This window comes from Oryza sativa, chromosome 8 (assembly GCF_034140825.1).
Source record: "Oryza sativa Japonica Group chromosome 8, ASM3414082v1".
NCBI lineage: Eukaryota > Viridiplantae > Streptophyta > Magnoliopsida > Poales > Poaceae > Oryza > Oryza sativa.
Genome location: NC_089042.1, coordinates 4,545,199 through 4,565,225, shown reverse-complemented (window position 1 = coordinate 4,565,225; position 20,027 = coordinate 4,545,199). Strand labels below are relative to the sequence as shown.

At 40.8% G+C, this 20,027-nt stretch overlaps 2 protein-coding genes across 3 annotated transcripts; both read left to right on the top strand.

Moving 5' to 3' along the window:
* Positions 1 to 404: 404 nt before the first annotated feature.
* Positions 405 to 10,036, top strand: LOC9271290 (transcription factor TGAL10-like). Of its 2 annotated transcripts, XM_015794973.3 has the most exons (9): positions 405 to 1,100; positions 2,231 to 2,312; positions 7,806 to 8,031; positions 8,135 to 8,248; positions 8,376 to 8,435; positions 8,535 to 8,612; positions 8,711 to 8,768; positions 8,850 to 9,427; positions 9,518 to 10,036. In XM_015794973.3, exons 2-9 carry the CDS (start codon positions 2,260 to 2,262, stop codon positions 9,668 to 9,670), a joined length of 1,320 nt encoding a protein of 439 aa, XP_015650459.1. In that variant the 5' UTR covers positions 405 to 1,100; positions 2,231 to 2,259; the 3' UTR covers positions 9,671 to 10,036. The 2 variants fall into 2 exon arrangements, with proteins under 2 accessions (XP_015650459.1, XP_066159434.1); XM_066303337.1 differs by lacking the exons at positions 405 to 1,100; positions 2,231 to 2,312 and having other exon boundaries at positions 7,584 to 8,031.
* Positions 10,037 to 13,572: 3,536 nt separating this feature from the next.
* LOC4344798 (protein RAE1) lies at positions 13,573 to 19,066 on the top strand. Its single transcript, XM_015795639.3, has 12 exons — positions 13,573 to 13,759; positions 14,075 to 14,141; positions 14,273 to 14,359; positions 14,440 to 14,505; positions 14,602 to 14,795; positions 15,262 to 15,403; positions 15,525 to 15,605; positions 16,023 to 16,151; positions 17,094 to 17,171; positions 17,644 to 17,715; positions 18,395 to 18,475; positions 18,565 to 19,066. Exons 2-12 carry the CDS (start codon positions 14,091 to 14,093, stop codon positions 18,610 to 18,612), a joined length of 1,029 nt encoding a protein of 342 aa, XP_015651125.1. The 5' UTR covers positions 13,573 to 13,759; positions 14,075 to 14,090; the 3' UTR covers positions 18,613 to 19,066.
* The last annotated feature ends 961 nt before the right edge of the window (positions 19,067 to 20,027 follow it).

The window sequence follows — 20,027 nt, the reverse complement described above, 5'->3', positions numbered from 1 at the left end:
ACATGGATGAAGAACACCAGCAGTATCATGAACAGATAGCTGACAAAAGAGGGTGTAATTCTGTAAAGAGGCCTCTTTGTGATTACATGCTAGAAAAGGTAAGCTCCATTGCATGAGTTAAGGTGTTGAATCTAGTTAATCCTTCCTTGATCATTAATTAATACTTGCATCATGCATGCATATGGAATCAAGTAACATGAGAGTCCTTTGTATACTAGTACTACTATGAATCTTTCTCAATTTAAAATCTTGTGTAGATAAGCATGTCTTCATGAGCCTTCAGTTCAGTCAATGTGGCACAGTCAATGAAGAATTTAATTTGCTTCAAATTAAAGTATGGTCAAGTTTATTAGTGATCTAACACATCCTTAGCTAGCTGATTGTGTATGTGCTAATCAAAACAGTGAGATTCTGGAATAAGATGGCTGCTTGCTTGCTGCAAATCTGAAAACTAGTAATGATTACAAGGTGCCTTTGAAGGATTGCTTAATCAAGCAAGCTTCTCTAATTTTCCCTTTAAACTTTGGTGACTAGGTTAAGAGTAAGTATATATACTATCTTTTCTTAATCTGTCATTATACATGCCTTTCTGCCTAATCAGTGTGTAGTTGTGTGCACAGAGCTACTTAACCTCAAGCTTCACTTTTTTTTGCAGTGTGCATATGTGTAGTTCATCAGGTGCCAGTAGTAAATGGTACTTGAAAAGCCTTCTTCTTTTTTAACTTTTACACCACCAAAGTTACCATCTTTCTGGTAGTTAGGTGATCATGCATTATATTTACTGGTAACTTTGGACATATGCACCTGATTAGTTTACTAAAAGGAATAATTAGTGCATCCTAAGCTAGCATGAAGGCCCTGGTGATAACATTTCTTAGCAAAAGCAGCTCTGCAATTGGCTCTTCCTTTCTGAGGGGGAAAAAAGCAGGGGTGGCTCCTTATATAACCTTGGTACATGGTTTCATGTGGGCAAGTGGTGTTTGCCCTTTGGACCTCAGCAAGAGCACTTGCATATATGAGGAGCTCTTGAGCCATTTTTCTTCTTGCTCCATTTCTTGCTTGGTTGATTTGGTTCTTGTCTGGTCATCCTCACAGGAAAGGTACTACCTTGCTACTCGGTTTTTTATTTTGTTCAATTTATTCGGTTTACAGTTAGTTGTCGACTTTTTATTTGATTTCTTCAGTATAGTAATTTTATTTTGCACACTTCAACCACAAAAGGAGGTGTTTAAAATTTGGCCAATATCAGGTTACTTGGACTAGAAATTTTTTCGTCGCAAAAAGAAAAGAAGAAAAAAAGAAAAAGGAAGGACTAGTAGGTTTTTTTCCTTGCAGAGAAATGTGCCAATTTTTTTAAGGTTTATTTATATCACATTGTTCATCTCCATGCATGGCAAACATGAAGTAGAATGTTTTGCCTTGTAGTATATTATCACAATCTTCCTTGAAGAAAACTATACAGTGTCATAGCAAACTAAATCATAGCATCAGGATCTGTTTTTTTTTTCAGAATAGCAACAGCTCGCTGAAAATAAAAAGAACATGACTCATCATCTTTGTTTCTCCACAAGTATTTATGCTTCTATCAATTGTCAACAACCAAATGTAAAAAATTTCTTGTCACTAATATTTTTAGATAATTAATAGAAATATTACTTCCAGCCTCTGCACCAACTAGGATGCACACAATCATCTCCTTTTATAGACCATGGTATTTCCTAATCAATGGAACTCCATCTCTCCAGTTAGTAATTATATTCCTAAGAGGTTGAGAATGATCAAACATGTAAACCTATTTTAAGGATCATATCTTCTATAGGGTATTATACTAATATATCATGAGAGCATTTTTTTTTCCATATTCATGCATCACCACACATCTTTAGTCCATTGGTCACAGATGACGTACCGACAACTTTTTTGCTCTTATGTCATTCAGAAACAAGGGAAAAGAATATATCCCCTCTTCCTTTTAAAAGAGAAAACCTAATCTTTGTTGAATTTAAAATCGTTTAAGAATCTACACTTCCATGAAATACTACTCTACAAATCCTAGACTTGAAGCAGTAATCAAATAATAATCTACATTAAAAAATATACCAATAACACACATTATGCTTCAGGATCTATGTAGTTCTCTTTTTGGTGAAGGCACACCGCATATGTATCTCAAAAGTTGAATTGATTTTTCAATCTTTCTCTCTCTCACTTAAAAGAAAATATATGTTAGATATAAACGGTGATCAACTGAAGAATCATATGGAGCTTTACCCGGGATACCTTGAAGACCATTTCAACATCCACAAACTTAGGTAAGAATTTCTTAATTGGTGTTCCATTTATTATTATTTCTCTGTTCTAAAAAAAACCCATTGTTCCATTTGAATTTACACAAAAGAAATTAAGGTGATTCTGTAAAACCTTAGGCATGGCAAACAGAGTGGAATTAGCTTAATAATCTGATGCCTAATATATATACACTAGAGTAAAATGCACCAGCGGTTCTTAAACTTGTCAGCAGGTTTCGCTTAGGTCCACAAACTTGCAAAGCGCATATCGAGGTCCCTAAACTTAGTTTATTGTATTATCCCGGTCCAAAGCCGCGTTTGACCGTGGTCTTGCCTACGTGGCACACCACGTGGACGATGACATGGATTTTTATTTTATTTTTTCTCCCTTCTTCCTTCTTTTTTTCTCTTTCTTCCTTGTCGAAAAGATGAAAATGCCTCATACACATCATCGTCCATGTCATCGTCTTTTCATAAAAGAGAAAAGAGAAGGAAGAAGAGAGAAAAAATAAAAAAAAACCATGTCATCGTTCACGTGGCGTGCCACGTAGGCAAGACTACGGTCAAACGCGACTTTGGACCGGGATGATACAATAAACCAAGTTTAGGGGACCTCGATGTGCGCTTTATAAGTTCGTGGACCTAAGTGAAACCTGCTGACAAGTTTAAGAACCGCCGGTGCATTTTACTCTATACACTAAATTATAGAGTTGGTGCTAATAGTTCTTTAGCAGATCAAGTGGACTATTTACAAAAACAACAAAGTGAGGTCAGGTCCACCACAGTATTGGGGCTGTGCCCTTCTTTTGGAATCTTCATCTAGTGGTACAACATGGCTACATGGGAGTCCATAGAGAGGGAGATTTTTTTCGACATGTGTACGTGTATGCTCGTCCTTGGAGATTCACCTTACCTTTGAAATCTACACTTTGAAAAATTGATTGAACTAAAAACAAAGACCCATTCGTGGAGGTCTAAATAGTTGATTCGCCCTAATATTGAAGGTCTTCTAGGTCGTCAACTTCTTTCAAAATCCATAATCTCCCACAAAACAGATAGCGCGGCACCTAATATCTTATAACAAAACAGTTAAACCAAGGTGAACACTTGATTACTTTAAGAGACTAAAAGTAGGAGTCAACACTCAACTTGCATGACAATTACTTCTGAACAACACATCAACTATTACGTTAAAATAGAGATGATGATAAATCAAGGGATATAGTTTCCTCCAATAAAATGTCGAACTACATTCCTATCATCGTCACAGTCAGGAATATGGATATACTTTCCAGTGAAAATGATGAGGATGCCCTCGAATACCATCGCACGGCTGAAATTTTATGATAGATAATACATGATCCCTCATCAAGATAATTAAGCATAAAATCCTATGGCTCTAGATTATTGGAGTGGTACTAGATATGCATGTGGTTTCACAAACTACAAATCTATAAGCTAGAATAGAGGTTCATTTTGACCAGAATAGTGCAGAAAGCACTAGGAGTGGCTGCAAAGGAGATCCTGATTCCCTGGTGCCCTGGTGGCATGTTGTGGGGTCCACCCCCCACAAATAGTCAGATTCCAAGTGCCGCTAGTTAATTTGCTGACGACGCACTGACGGCTCAAACGTTGTGAGAGACGCATCATCGCCAACTAACTCAGAGCTAACTAATCAAAGTTGGTCCCAACCATTAAAAAAAGAGAGAAAAAGATTTTTCCTATCTTTACTACTCCATGACAATTATATATGTTGCCGTCCTTTCTGACAAAAGGGCTAGGTTTATGACTTTGGAAGCATGCAATTCGTGTGAAAAAGTTTATATTTCCACTTTCTAGTAAGTTATATTAGAAGTTGTTTTGGAGTGTATGAATTTTGAATTAGACCAATATCATGTCAATCATAACCTATGTGAGATATCCACGTTCCGAACAACCAGTTAGTGTGAAAGAAAGTACTTTGTTTGAACCGGTTTAATTATGAATAAATTACTCGGTTGACATATTTTAATCTTGAGTGTGGACCAAGGGAGAAATTAAAACAAAGACCATATATATTTGAAATAGAAACACATATAAATTTATTTTATTTATAAATAAATCATGACAATAAGCATGTAAACTAACATAATCAACTCAACTGATCTAAACATGAACACATTAAACATGCGAAACATGAGTGAGACATACCAACAGTCCTGGTTCTATTCAGGAAGAGGATTGTCTTGACGGGGAGTAACACGCACCGCATGTGCAATGTGTGCCTGGTGTTGGTGTCGATGCGCAATACCCGAACGTAGAGAAAGATGAGTTATTGGGAAAGACTAGCGATTACTCGCCCAGGGCGCTTTCCAGAAAACTTATCAGCGCCTTATCCCAGTAAAGGACATCGAAAGTGAAGGTTCTTTATCCTACACATATGGTAAAAAAACCTTTATCATTTTCTTAAGAATAATTCTTCACATGGGCTTTAGCCCACTCAGTAGTGTCAACAATATATGTGTGACAACTAATAATTAACCAAACAACCACCCCAAATGAAGCGCTTATTCAAAACACCATGTAAAATTCCTTGCTACATGTTTAAGAAAACATTTAAATACCAATAGCAATAACGATGGACGAGAATCATATGCGCATACATTTGCTGTGAGAAAAACTGCCATAAAATTACAATTTATAAATATATTACAATTAAAATAAATAGTGAACAAAGTTATGCTCTAATGATTATGCCCATATTAAAAAGACCTTTTTTAAGATCGACTTATTTTTACTGTTAGAAATATGATAACTAGGCATTTTAACCATCGAAGGGATGCCTATTATATCTGGGCCCACCCGCACGGCCAACCGGCCAAGCCACAGTCAGTGAGCCAGCCAATCGTACGGCCCCACTGTGCTGATGCGGGGTGACGCCAGCAATGACGACATGGTCCCCGCTGCCGTCACTGTCTCTACTCCACAAGATAAGCTAGTACTCCCTTCATCGCTGGCGATTATACTTATATTTATCAGCGGAAATTTAAATTTTCTATCTTAGATTTAAAGTTCATTTTAAGTTTTTTTATCGAAGTTTATTTTTCAGCTTTTGTTTTTGGATCACTAAGAACAAGTATTTTATTTACAAATTACTTTTCTATTGCAAATATGCCACGAATAAACTAAACGATGGGGTTGCTAGTATTGATACATTGTAATACTATATATGATCGTAGTATTATGACGTGTCAATATCTAGTAAATTGTTTTTTTAGACGGAGGAAGTACTATTCAACCTCTAAAATATGATGACGTGTCGCCATGAGAAGAAAAGCTTGAGTGCTTAGCTGCTGTTATTTCACGGTGGCCTGTCACCCTCGGGATGACGTGGATGCCGCCACGTCGGATCCCGCTTCTCCGTCGTTGTCTCGTCTCCTGCCGATGAGATCCACCGGCAAAACATGTGACCTCGCAATTGAAGACAAAAATGGTGTTTTTGTTTTTGTTTTTTAGTGTTCCTTTGGAAAGCTAGGATCTTACTCTACGTGATGAAACCCATGGAACTTCTTCTTTTGTTTACATGGTACCGGTCTAAGTAACGGTTTTACGTGCATGGATTTACTTTCCTTTTTTTTCTTTTCGTTACAAAAAAAATGCACGTACCAGTAACTAGTGCGTCTTTTTCATTCCGTCAAAATATGTCTTCTTCTGAATGGGATTGTGCCGTAACATTGATTTATCAATTTATAATGAGTTCAATAGGTATTTTTCTAACATATGAATACGCTATTCAACATTATTATTGGAAATAACATCGCTACACGTATTATTTTTTTTTACATAACTCTTAGAAAAGTCCTGACTGTTTGATTTAAATTAATGGGAATTAGAGAAAATTAATGTGCTCATAACATCACAGTACTAGTAAGAGTTTAGAATGTATATCCTTTTCCTATGAGCACACAATCCAAAATAGGTTGCACATGATATACCTAATGCCAATGGAGTATATACCATTGAACCAAATTTTGGTGTACGCATAAAAGTCTCTATTACTTTTGATAATGATAGCCACTAAAGCAATACTCCCATGTCTTAAATTATACTTCTTTCGTCTTAAAATAAATTTAATTTTCACCCATCCCACACATTAATACTACAGAACTAAAAAAAATTATAGCACTCCCACTTTATTAAATCCCAATACAATTATTTATTTCTTTATACTCTATACTTTCATAAATTCCGATAGAATGATTACTTAAAAATAAATATATTTTGAGATAGATGTGAGAAGAAAAAATGAGCTTATTATATGAACGGAGTAACTACTTATAATTATAAATCGAAACATGTATATGTACGGATTTGTATGCAAGAGCCAACCTAACTAAAATCCTAAATCCCCCTCTTGATAGTCAGAGCATTCACAAACAAAACTCAAACCCATCACTAAAATAACCTTAGTTTTATTTTTTTTTCAAAAAAAAAATTCACACAACTGATGTACCTAACGGTTGACAGAGTTACCGTACCCCCCACAAACTGGATCTACACGCAGCAACCGCCATCTCACCTCGGCCCCACCCATACTACCCACTCATTGCCACGTGGGCGCCCGCCTCTGGGCCCACCCAAGCGCCCTGTGCCCCCATGCGCCAGCGAGGCTTGCTGCGTCGTCTTCAGCCGTACTTTTATACCTCCAAAATCATTTATAGAAATCATTTATAGGAGTACTCCTTCCATGATTCCATAAAAAAAAAGACAATATAATATTAGAGGTGACATTTTCTGATACAACAAATTTGGACAAGCTTTCATCTAGAATCATTGTAATAGGAAATATCACATCCATTACTATAGAATGCCTTTTTTCGAGACGGAGGGGGTATATTTTAAGATGAAGAAAATATATGAGAAGCATTGAAAAAATATGCAAAATAAGATAAACTATTAGTGCCTAATTAATTAAATATTAATTATTATAAATTTTAAAAAGAATTAATTTAACTTTTTATATTTTTTAAAATACATCAGTCAGCAGTTTGAGATGCGTACTAGCGAAAAACGACGTTCTTTTTCTTCTCTTCAACTCTCAAACGCAGCCCCCACCACCGCTGACGCCATCACGTCGTCAGTGATAACGGCGACGGCGGAAGCGAACAAGGCGACACCCTTTCTGTGCCCCGTTTTGTCGTCTTTGGAAGCGACGCCGCCGTAGAGAGAGAAACTAGAGAGAGAGTGTAGTGTGTGAGTTGGTCCAGGCCAGCACGCAACAAAGCAATCAAATACTACTACGCGATATGAGAGAGAGGGATGCGTCGTCGCCATTAGCGGGGAGAGGAGCGGGAGAGAGCTCGTCGGGATTATTCCGAGCTCCATATCCATTGAACCGAACCAGCTCTGAGTGAGAGAGAGAGAGAGAGATCGGAGCTGTTGTTTCTTCTCGTTTCTTTGATTGGTGGCGGTGTTGAATTGAATTGAATTGATCGATCGATTGTTTCTTGGTGTGGTGGTGGCGGCGACGGCGAGCAGCGCGCCAAGGTACATGACCTCGGCGGCGCCGGCGGCCGCGCAGTTCGCTGCGCCGGCGCCGGCGGCGATGGGGATCTACGACCGCCGGCACCATCCCCTCGCCGCCGGCGTCTGGGGAGACCACCCCTTCATCCGCCCGGACACCACCGCCAGCACCAGCAACGCCGCCGCCGCCGCCATGGTCGTCGCGCCGCCGCCGCTAACAGAGCCCAAGTTCGAGAGCCAGGTAATTATTTATTTATTTATAATAATTAATTAACACAACAACCTCCATCATCTTGCTGATGTATTTCTTGAAAATCTTTGATTCGCTCTTGCTGTTGGATCAGCTAGCTCTGCCTCTGCAGCATGGAGACGATCAAGACAACGCTGCAGCTCTGCAAGAATCGCCGAGGCATGCGTCGGACAGCTTCGAGCAGGAGGCGTCCAAGCCTCGAGACAAGGTGGGACAAAATCTCTCTGACACAAGCTAGCTAAACTAATCGCCCGAAATTATTGCTAATTACGACTAGCTTAATTAGAATTAACAAACTATAATTCGATTGATTGTTCGTCCTTTTTCTCGATTAGATCCAGAGGCGGCTCGCGCAGAACAGAGAAGCAGCTCGCAAGAGCCGGCTACGGAAAAAGGTGAGCAAGCTCATGATCACATCACATTATTCGTCTCATTGTTCATGATTTTGTATTCAAAGATATGATTTAATTTAGGTTTGTTTGATTTTGTGACAGGCTTACATCCAGAACCTGGAGACGAGCCGGATGAAGCTGGCGCATCTGGAGCAGGAGATCACCCGAGCAAGGCAACAGGTAAGAACAAAAAAAAGAAAAAGAAAAAGAAAACCAGCTTGTGACGAGCAGATTCTTCTCCATGGCTGTCATTGCTGACGTATGGCTGAGCTATGCAGAGCGCGTACATCAACCGCAGCAGCAACCCAGCCACCCTACCAGCGCCCATCGATTCAGGTCAGCTTCTCTCCAAGAATCCATCGATTGATCGAGCTCGACAAGAATTGTGATGGAATTTTGTTGATTTGTTGTGTTCAGGTGTGGTGACGTTCGAGGTGGAGTACGCGCAGTGGGTGGAGGAGCAGGGGAGGCAGACGGCGGAGCTGAGGGCGTCGCTGCAGGCGGCGGCGGAGGGGCCGGAGCTCCGGGCGGTGGTGGAGGCGGCGCTGGCGCACTACGACAGGCTGTTCGCGGCGAAGCGTGAGGCGGCGAGGCGCGACGTGTTCTTCGTGATGTCCGGCGTGTGGCGCACCGGCGCCGAGCGGTTCTTCCTCTGGATCGCCGGGTTCCGCCCCTCCGAGGTGATCAGGGTGCTCGCGCCGCAGCTGGAGCCGATGACGGAGCGGCAGGCCGCCGACGTGCAGGGGCTCCAGCAGAAGGCGCGCCACCTCGAGGACGCGCTGTCGCAGGGCATGGACAAGCTGAAGCAGACGCTCGCCGACTCGCTGCTCGCCGAGGCCGTCGTCGTCTCCACCTCCTGCGACGCCTCGCCGCCGCCGCCGCCGCCGGAGGAGGAGGAGCCGTCGTCCTCCGCCGCCGGTGACGGCGGATGCTACATGGCGCAGATGGGGAGCGCCATGGGCAGGCTCAGCAACCTCGTCGCGTTCGTCGACCATGTACGCCATCGCCGATCACCACCACCTACCTCCCATCTCCATGTCCGACGACGAGCAGAGCTCGGCTGACATCTTGCTGATGACGTGCAGGCCGACCATCTCCGGCAGGAGACGCTGCAGAACATGTACAAGATCCTGACGCTGCCGCAGGCGGCGCGCGGGCTCCTCGCGCTCGGCGACTACTGCCAGCGCCTCCGCGCGCTCAGCTCGCTCTGGGCGGCGCGCCCGCGCGAGCCGGCGTAAAGCGAGCTGAGCTCGCCGCCGGCAACGGCCAGCCTGATCGATCACCGGAGGAGGAGCAAGATGTCGTCGCTGAGCTCGCCGGGGAAGACGACATGGAGCTCAAGTGGCTCAGTTTGAGTTCTCTGCATTTTCATTTGCAAGGACAGGAAAGAAATTAAACGGACGTGTTCACTTCATCATAGGATAGCAGCAGCAGCAGTAGCTAGGAGGAGGAGGAGGAGGAGGAGAATTTGAATTTGAATTTAAAAGACGTGTAAATATTTACTACAGTAATTAACTTGCTTGGGTAGTTATTTGCGTCGCTCAACTTGTAATTGCTGCCATTTCCATGGATAAAAAAAATGTCAGGGATGGTCATATGAAAAATTGGGAGTGATTCCAGGCGCCTGAAGTTTGAAAAAGATTCAGTCATTTTTTTAACCCTTGGGTGATAATTCAATAGTTCTTATCAGTTATCACTCCCCTATAACCTGTTACTTATAATTCTCCAATTGAACAAAAAAAATTATTCCAACATATAATTTTTACTTATAACTCGTAAAAATCTAAAAAACACATGCAAAATTTCAAACATATTAAAAAAATAGGGAAAAAAATCTGAACTAAAATTTCACATAGACTCTTATCGGTGAAATGGAAACCAGGGTACCCATTTATCTGGTAAAAGAATTATTATTAAATAAACAGCATGCTCAGAATGTCTTTGAAAATAAAAAGAAGACCCTAGGGTGACGTCAATAGGGGCCCTTTTTGGAGGGCCTCGGGCCCACCTAAGATTTCGTATACAGGGTTCCTCCTGGCTGAGTAAGAACGTTGCGTATATGGCTCAAAACTTTGAGTATACTAGAGGATGCCCCGCGTGTTGCTGCGAGACTTGGTTAACATCAATTTGTTAGATAGGAGGTATAATCTCAAGAAGAAACAAAAGAAACAAATAGCTTTTTTGAAGAAATTTTTTTTAGCAGCCCTATCCAAAATTTGTAGATAATTTAGGTAGCACATGTCAACTGAAGGAGCATTCAGCCATAAAGCTATTTTATACAGATTGACGACCTGGATACATGTAGATGTGTGTAGAGATGGGCCAATGTGTTTATATGGGCTACATTTGGCACTGAGGAGGCGAAGACTTCGCCCGGTGACTGATGGGTTAGGCTCTATGCTGCATTCCATCCAACGTCTGAGAAGCGATCTAATGCATTCATCCAATGGTTCACAATTTGATGATGACGTGGAAGCACGAGGTTTGAGCTTTTGGCCTTAAATTTATAGAAAGAAGGGATAAGTGGCTTGCAGCCTGGCTTGGGTCACAAGCATACCCCCAAACGTGCCTTAAGAGTATAGTTTAAGGTTAGCCTTGGGCTCGGCCCTGGGCCCCTTGCAGGTTCTATGATCCTCGGCAAGAGAGGCATAGAAACATGCAAGAGCTATATCTTAAGAAGATGAGCTAAGATCTGCCTCGGGCCCAGCCTAGCTCTGGGCCCTGGGCTTGCCTTAGCGCGTACAAGTCACACGTTGCACAAGGAAGAATGGTGATGAGGCTTGCTAAGCATAAAAGCGTGATCCAAGGTGTGCTTTGGCCTAGCCTTGCCTCAGGCCTTGGGCTCACCTTGGACCTTGTATAGCTCGCGTCCCTCGGCTTAGGCCCTGTTTGTTTCAGCTTATGATTATTATAATCTAGATTATTAAACCAGATTGCTATAAGCTGGATTATAATAAGCTGATATAAAATAAAGTTGTGAGTTGTTTGTTTGTCTGGATTATTGGAGGCATGGATTATTGGGTTTGAAAGACTAAAGTCTATAATACCCTCAGCTATCTGTTTGGTTGATGGCATAGGTGGGTAATTTTTCTCAAGTATGTAGGGGTAGTGGGTCTTTAGCCACTCAATAATCTGAAAAAAGCTCCTTTAGAGCAGCTTATTAGATTATAACAATCTGGCTTATAGATTATAATAATCTATTTGTTTGTTTCAGCTTACTCCTAATAAGTTAGATTATAATAATCCTAAGCTGAATCAAATAGGGCCTTAGAGGGGCGCCAGAAGATACAAGACGCACAATCTCAAGATATTCTTTCATCAAGAACGCCTTCGAGAAGCTCATCAAGGAATAATGAACCTTCTTTAAGCGCAGCACGGTGTGACCTTAGAAACTTCCGGGAAGTTGGACGTGCTCCACAGCCAACTGTAAGGCAGCACGCCCCACCATAAATGAAACAGGTTTATTGGGGGATCCCTGGGCAGTCTGAGTTGAAAGGACATGGACAAGACGCCAACGCTAAGTCACTTTGGACGGTGGCGCCTAGGACACGCGTCGCACATGCCTCGTGCCACTTGATTCAACCAAAGGGGCAGAGAAGTAACCGTGGCGCTGTTTCGGGAAGGTCGGGCCTCGTCAGGCCCACCACGCACCACGTGGTGAGCACATTGGCGGAGGCCCGCCCAACATTCTCAGACGAAGCCTAGGAGCCTAGGGTAATATGAACCGTAAGACTTGAAGGGTTTCTTGAGGGCTGCATTATGACACCAGCCGACAACAAGAAGAAGGTTGATGAGACAAGACCAAAGGAAAGATTTGTAATAATGTGAGCCCCTCATTGGACTATAAAAGGAAGGAGACTAGATACGGATGAAGGGTTGCTTTTTGCTAGGTCAGTACTTCCGCTTTGTAGCTTGCAAAGCCTCTCTTGTACTTAGCTGATCTAGAGAAGATAACGAATACCAACACATGAGTAGGGTATTACACCTCCGGATGCCCTAAACCTGTATAACCTCTTGCCTTCTTCTCCTCACGGGGTGGATGGGCGCCGCAAAATTGCCGTGATCGCAGATACCTCGCACTGCTCTCCTACTAACCCCCTAGTCGAATCTTCACACCCGGAGAGGGGTCTCCACTCCCCTCTATCCGAGGGACTGCCCCCTCGACAATATAAATAGATTTTCATGTGTTCAGTTATTTTATGGACTTATCTCGTGCAAAAATTTTAGTAATGTGAACAAGATATGAGAGGATAAATTTGTAACGAAAATATTTTGAAGTACAATAAATCTATTGGATCTACTAGCATATATGTTTGTATATAGTTGCTCAAGTATTGTAGGTGTATATTATCCGCATACTCAATGTACACTAAGATCAAACAAGGGCAAATGGGTCATTTTCTTGCCACCTCCATGTTGGTAATGTGACATGTCCTTCTACATATGCAAAATTGGCATTTGCAAAGAATTATTCTCTCCAGTGGCATCTCAATAGTCTAGTTGTAAAAATCGAACCGAACCCGTGGTGTAAGAAAAACCGGACCAGTGCTTAGCAGGGTTCCTAAACCACCGGGTCCGAGGTTACCACGCGGTAATCGTGGCAAACCATATGAAACCGTGTAAAATTTATCAAAATTTCAAATTATTTTTTAAATTTATTTGAATTTAAGAAGGTTGCCATGGTTTTCCTTTTACCGTACCCCGCGGTAAGCGCAGTAACCACGCGGTTACCGGCAGTTTTGCAAACCCTGGTGCTTAGTCTGGAGATGGAGATGTAATTGACTTGAGAAAAATCATTTAAATCGGATGGTTTTTTGCAGAACCAAAGGAAAACTAAGCTGGTCTGGAATCGAGACCCCGATGGACATGGCTTGTGGGTTCTTTCAAAACCCTACCTAACCCTTAAATATTTTTCATGCTAAAAAGTATAAAAAGTGTGCACATGGCATTTTAGACCCAACCCTCAAATTTTCGCCCATTATTACCATGCATGTGCACCTGACTGTTTGGGCTTAGTTGCTACAATGGTTTTAGAAACAAAACAATTATATAGTATTATATTTTATGTGTTGATTAAACCAAAATTCTCTATAAATAAAATATACTAGTATAAATTGATTATTTTATTGAACCGATGGTTGAAGTGAACCAAAATCCGTAGGTCGTATCGTAGGGAGGGCCTGCGCCGATCCCCATCCGTCCCGCGACTCGAACTCGAGCGAGCAGAGGCGGCGCCGGCGCTCGTCCTGCCGCCACCGCCGCGGCCGCCTGAGCCGATCCCATCCATCCCGCGAGCGAGCGAGCGCTTCCGCCGCATCCTGGTCCTGGTTAGCACATCCTCCTTCCCATCTCTCTCTACCCACGCTCTCACTATATCGAATTTGCGTTAACCCTAGCTTCTTCTGTTCTAGAAATTCCTTAATACTAGTAGCAGTTTGTTAATTTGTTCCCAAAAAGTTTGGGGGTTCAACTGAACCCCCATGTCCCATGTTAGATCCGCCCATGCGTGGTGCTTTTGCGGGAGATCGGATTGCTATTGTCTCTCTATGCTTTGTGCTGTTTCTAAGTTGGAATGTGCTAACAGCTTGAGTTGGTTTCTCTTGTTTTGTTTCTTACGATATTTTGTTAAATTTGAATTGAAGGATCAGGTAGAAGGAGATGGCGACTCTTGGTCTTGCCCCAAACATGAATCCAAACAAGTCATTTGAGGTGTGATGCTTTATGCAACAATTGTCCTCCTTTTCTATCTGTGCTTGTGTTGGTCCTCACATTCTGTAAATAATAAATCATACTAGTATTTACTTTGTAAGTTATTTATTATGTTTAAATTGTAAATGCAGGTACTGCCTAATCCAGGTGACTCCGTATCGAGCCTCAGTTTTAGCCCAAAGAGCAACCTTCTGGTGGCAACTTCCTGGGATAACCAGGTAAGTTTATTTTTCCTGTAAACTTTCAGTATGCATTTATCAATGTGTTCTTACCAGGTTTGACTTTGAGTTTTGTGCAGGTGCGGTGCTGGGAGATTGTTGGTGGGAGTAGTCAACCAAAGGCATCTATATCGCATGACCAGCCAGTATGATCTCAATATTTCTCTCAAGACCACATTCACATAATGTACAGTATTGATTTTCCTAGTATTTAGTGTGCTCATTGATTTGTTTTCTATCAGGTCCTCTGTTCAGCTTGGAAGGATGATGGAACTACTGTGTTCTCTGGAGGCTGTGATAAACAAGTAAAAATGTGGCCTCTGTTGTCTGGTGGGCAGGCTCAGACTGTTGCAATGCATGACGCACCTGTCAAGGAGATCGCTTGGATTCCTCAAATGAATCTTCTTGTCTCTGGAAGCTGGGATAAGACTCTAAGGTGTGAAAAATCCAATCCTTGCAGCCTCGGTATTCCTTTTTACATGGAATTCGAATTCATATCAACCACTCTATTTACTCAGATAGTTATTCGCTAGTAAGTAGTAACTATGGATTCAAAATATACACCTTGTGATCGTTCCTAAAAATATTTGTTAATTTTAGCTTATATTGTTGGGGAGACCCTAATTGCTATTGATATTTGATTTAGGAAGCTTGAGGTCAAGCATCTAAGTTCAAGCTGTCTATTTGATTAATAGGCAATTAGGCATGCATTTTATATTGGCCCATATTTGGTTTGCCACCATAGACAGCCAAACTTTGGTAATGTGACATAAGTTGTATGAGCATTACCAAAAAATTTAGGGAACTTTTTCTTAATCTCATCGCAGCACATAGGCCTCTGTTCTTGTGGTTACAGTGATCTGTTCTAGTCAATCCAATACTGACCACTTTGCTATTTATAGGTATTGGGACACAAGGCAATCAAATCCTGTCCATGTTCAGCAACTTCCTGAGCGCTGTTACGCACTTACAGTGAATTATCCCCTTATGATTGTGGGAACTGCTGATCGTAATCTGGTCGTCTTCAACTTGCAGAATCCTCAGGTTGGTCTTTGTGAACATCGCACATGTCCATTAAAAATGAATAATGGGGATCACTCGTTTTTCATCTGCAACTTCTCATATTGAACTGAGTGTTTTTATTGTTTCCTGTTTTGGTCATTAGACGGAGTTCAAGCGCATCCAATCGCCACTCAAATACCAGACTAGGTGTCTTGCTGCATTCCCGGATCAACAAGGATTTTTGGTAATGCAACTTTTTTTTGTAAAAATTTCTAGTCTATTCTAAATGCTTAAATAGATAACTATTCTAGCAATGCATTGTTATGTACTTATGGTCTTTTTCTTGGTTGGTATTCACCCAATGGTATTGTCTTCAGCTAGTATATATTTGACACCAAAAAAATTGGTACAAGGTTCAATACGAAAAATTGTGTTTAGCAATTTCTATAGTTGTGCATCTTCCCATTTATAATCTGCCTAGAGATGTCTAGCAAGGTAGGTTTTGTATATGCTTGAACCAACCAATGTTTACCTTTACCCATAATCAGCAATGACCTTGTTCGGATAGAGTGCTCAGCGTTACCTAAGAATAATTTCTATCTGACATTATACAAGAGGTATATTTCCATGTGTCTGACTCTGACCCTAATTTTGTTTCAAGGTGGGTTCCATAGAAGGAAGAGTTGGTGTGCATCATATTGATGACTCACAGCAAAGCAAAAATTTCACGTTCAAATGTCACAGGGAAGGGAATGATATTTTCTCTGTCAATTCACTCAATTTTCACCCAGTAAGATCTCCGTCTGTCTCTTGTTTTCCTATACCTTAGCATATTTATGATATTTTTTCTGAATGGTCTTACCTTGCTGTGGAGTACACATGAATGCCATATAGCACTTTTGCTTTTATTGGAAATGCTTATGCGGGAGAGTTATGCTGAGTTATGGTGCATTTTTTTTCTTAACCATCACTTGATTTGTAGAACAGTAAAAACACAGTTTCTTCTTCCACAAAATACCTCTAATTCTCTTTCCATTGAACAGTATACATGTTTTGCACAATTCTAACTTTATATATTTTGACCAATGAATTCTGGCAATATATACTATATACGAGTGGCACCATTGGTTTCATACCCCAAAGTTCTCTCATATGATCTTGATTAGTGTGCCTGTTGGTGTCTGTCTTTGCTCAGCACTAGCACCATGCCTAGGCAACTGAACTACTAGACAGCCTGTAGCCCAACTTGGAGGTGTTAGGTGTCAACCTGCCACAGGGCCTAGCACCTACGGCAACACATTTTTTTTGCAGTTATTCACAAAGTACTGGTTGAAGTTCTACGTTGGAATGTAGGATACTTCCAAGTAAGGAACGTCAAATGTTAAGACTTAATCTAACAACCGTATATAATCTGATCATGCAGATGTTGCAATTCTCATAAAGATATGTCTCAAAATACTCCAAAAATGTCCTATTTACGATTCCATCGAACAATTCCATATTATGACTATTGAATGTTATGCATACATCATAGAACACCTTTTCTTCTTTTGGTTATGATATTTTCAGTTATAGGATCTTTTTCATTAAATTGGTATGCTTCATTGATGAATACATCTCTAGGATATGTTTCATTGAGAAAAGCATTGCCGACTTACTGGTTTTTGAAGTCTGGAAATCATAGTTTGCGGAGTTATATTTAAGGTTTCATATTTTCTATCACGTGGCACAGGTTCATCACACGTTTGCAACTGCTGGATCAGATGGCGCATTTAATTTCTGGGATAAGGATAGCAAACAAAGACTGAAGGTTTGATGTTGGCTCTTTTGAAGTTCCATTTGTACTGGTTATTGCACTTGTATTTTTGTTCCCTTGAGTATTCAGTGATTTTTAATAGTCATAATTGCTTTATCTGTTATTTTAGTGTGCTGCATAAATATTCTTGCACACATCTGGAAACCAAACCAAGATAAAGCTCATGAACTTACTTTTGTAAATTCAGAACAGTGTTCAAGAAAAAATCATCTGTTTGTATCTGCTCAACCATGTAATTAGTGTTATGCAATTATTTTTTAGTGAAAATGCTCATATTTTTACTCGATGGCATGGATTCTCTTATTGCATGAGCAATCTGCCTAATTTGCAATCATATGGGTGCTTAGTACAAGGCAGGTCATTTGTGTTTGCTAATTTTGTTTTGTTGCAGTCAATTTCTCACATGCATCCCTTTATTTTATACAGAATATAATCATTCACTTCCCATGTCACTTTTTTTACACAGGCTTTTAGTCGGTGCCCTCTTCCTATTCCTTGCAGTACCTTCAACAGTGATGGGTCGATATTTGCTTATGCAGTAAGTCAAGTGATGCTTGAGTATCTTGTTGTACTTTATTAGTTTGTGACTATATGCAACCATGTTTTCTGACCAGGTTGAATTTAGATGTATTTTATTGTTTCCCATGCCACAGTTCTGCAATGAACTAGACATCTTGAATGCACATATTGAGGCCCTGTTTGATTCAACTTAGGATTATTATAATCTGGATTATTAGGAGTAAGCTGAAACAAACAGATAGCTTATTATGATAGATCATTACAATCTATAAGCCATATTACTATAATCTGGTAATCTACTCTAAAGGTGCTTTTTTAGATTTTTGGGTGGCTAACAGCTAATAATCCAGAGAAACAAACAGCTAACAGCTTATTCTATGTCGGCTCATTATAATCCAACTTATAGTTATCTGGCTCAATAATCTAGATTACAATAATCTTAAGCTGAAACAATAGGGCCTAAACATGGTGAAAGAAGTGCCTGATGTTTTCCATTCATTAGATAGACTTTGAGTTCAAATGGATGCCCGGTCCTGTTTAACCTGTATGTCAAATGCATTCCCTTGGATTTTGAATTCAAATGAAATGCTTGTTCTTGTTGAGCTGTAAAAATGCTAAGTGATAGTTCTAACTGAGGCTCCAAGTTTTGAAGAAAAAGACTACAGTTTGGTTAGTTAACCATGTTTACTGTTAACCAGGTCTGCTATGACTGGAGCCGTGGGGCTGAAAACCACAACCCTGCCACTGCAAAGACATCCATCTATCTTCACAGTCCACAGGTAATAGTTGTTTACAGTTATCATCCTGAGATTCTTTCCTGAGTTTGTCTCACAATGCATTTACACTGACGTTCCCTCATTTTGAATAGGAATCTGAGGTTAAAGGGAAGCCGAGAATCGCAACAAGTAGAAAGTGATTACATCCAGCTACGCAAAACCAAAGAGTGCACAAGAAATCATGTACATTGGAAGACAAAAACGTTTCTCCAGGACCTCTGTCCATCGTGTAGGATGCTTTTCTCTTGGTTGGTCATCAATTTTGTTGTGTCCAGTCTGGTGTTAGCATCTGGTAGATGTAAATGTCAGTCTACTCGTAGTCACTGAAGATAGGGGGTTTAGTCGCAGGTTTTAGCATGCATCAGTTTGCAGTGTCTAGTTCTATTTAAGTTATGTTTACCAAGTTTATGCGAGTCTTATGTTGTCGATATAATCAGATCAGCCCGAACCGTTTCTAAGGGAGGTGTTGCAAGTGATGTAAATTATTGCAAATGTAGATTCATATTTCGTTAGAATTATCGCCACGTTCTGAGATGTACTAAATTTACCCGTGAGAAACCAGTGGATGCTGACTTTCTGGTTTTGGCCCGTGAATCTGAATGGCCTACTTGAATTTGAAATGGTAGCTGTCTGAAAAATACGATTAACATGTTCAGCTCATTTTGATTGGTATTCATGTACACTCTGTCTGACGTTACCGTCAGATCTGGTAGGGCAAAAGTTGAACTAAGCAAAAGTTGTCCCAGAAACATCAAATGCAAGTGTTGGATGCCGGCGATTCTGGGACTGGGAGGCGGCGAATAGTAAGGGACTGCTTGCAACATGTTTCAGCAGAGGATATGCGCATCACCCAGTTTTATTTTAAGCTAATCATGTGTGTTACAAGTAACAGCGCTGGCTTTACCTGCTAGCAAACCTTAACATCAAAGACAAACCCAGCGTCCCAGGCCAGGCAGAATGAACAAAGCGCTAACATCTTATCATGAAGATATCGGGTATGTCAACAGGAAATTTTTTTTTGTGTCTACAACAAGAAGACCCAAGATCAGAGGTCCATCAAAACTTCAAAACAAGAAGAAACCCAACTACTAATAAGACTGAACATCCTGAAACATCAACACAGTGATATCGATCTGTCATTGTCGTCATCCTCTTGCTACTCTTCACTGTTCCATCATTCCATCCCATCCTGTTCGAGATACCCATAAAAAGGAAATGTAAGGAGATGAGAAATTGAGAATGGCCGAGAAAAAGAGAGGCCTGGTTTAGTTCCCAACTTTTTCTTCAAACTTTTAACTTTTCCATCACATCAAAACTTTCCTACACACACAAACTTTTAATTTTTTCCGTCGCATTGTTCCAATTTCAATTAAACTTTTAATTTTGGTGTGAACTAAAACACAACCAGATAAAACATCGGAGTAAGGGCAGTCTCAACCCTCCACCTAGGATGGTGTCTATGGCATTAACTACATTGCCATATATAACTTTTAGCTTATGTGACACTATATTAATTAAGAGAGAGAGTGAAGAGAGGGTCAACTGGACAAAGCTT

Bases quoted from the DNA above. Each gene is read 5' to 3' on its own strand.
- LOC9271290 (XM_015794973.3), top strand. From the start codon at position 2,260: ATGGAGCTTTACCCGGGATACCTTGAAGACCATTTCAACATCCACAAA. The intron at 8,032-8,134 runs GTAATTATTTAT...CTGTTGGATCAG, and splicing joins AGCCCAAGTTCGAGAGCCAG to CTAGCTCTGCCTCTGCAGCA. The intron at 8,613-8,710 runs GTAAGAACAAAA...TGAGCTATGCAG, and splicing joins TCACCCGAGCAAGGCAACAG to AGCGCGTACATCAACCGCAG.
- LOC4344798 (XM_015795639.3), top strand. From the start codon at position 14,091: ATGGCGACTCTTGGTCTTGCCCCAAACATGAATCCAAACAAGTCATTT. The intron at 14,360-14,439 runs GTAAGTTTATTT...AGTTTTGTGCAG, and splicing joins CAACTTCCTGGGATAACCAG to GTGCGGTGCTGGGAGATTGT. The intron at 15,606-16,022 runs GTAATGCAACTT...TTTTGTTTCAAG, and splicing joins CGGATCAACAAGGATTTTTG to GTGGGTTCCATAGAAGGAAG.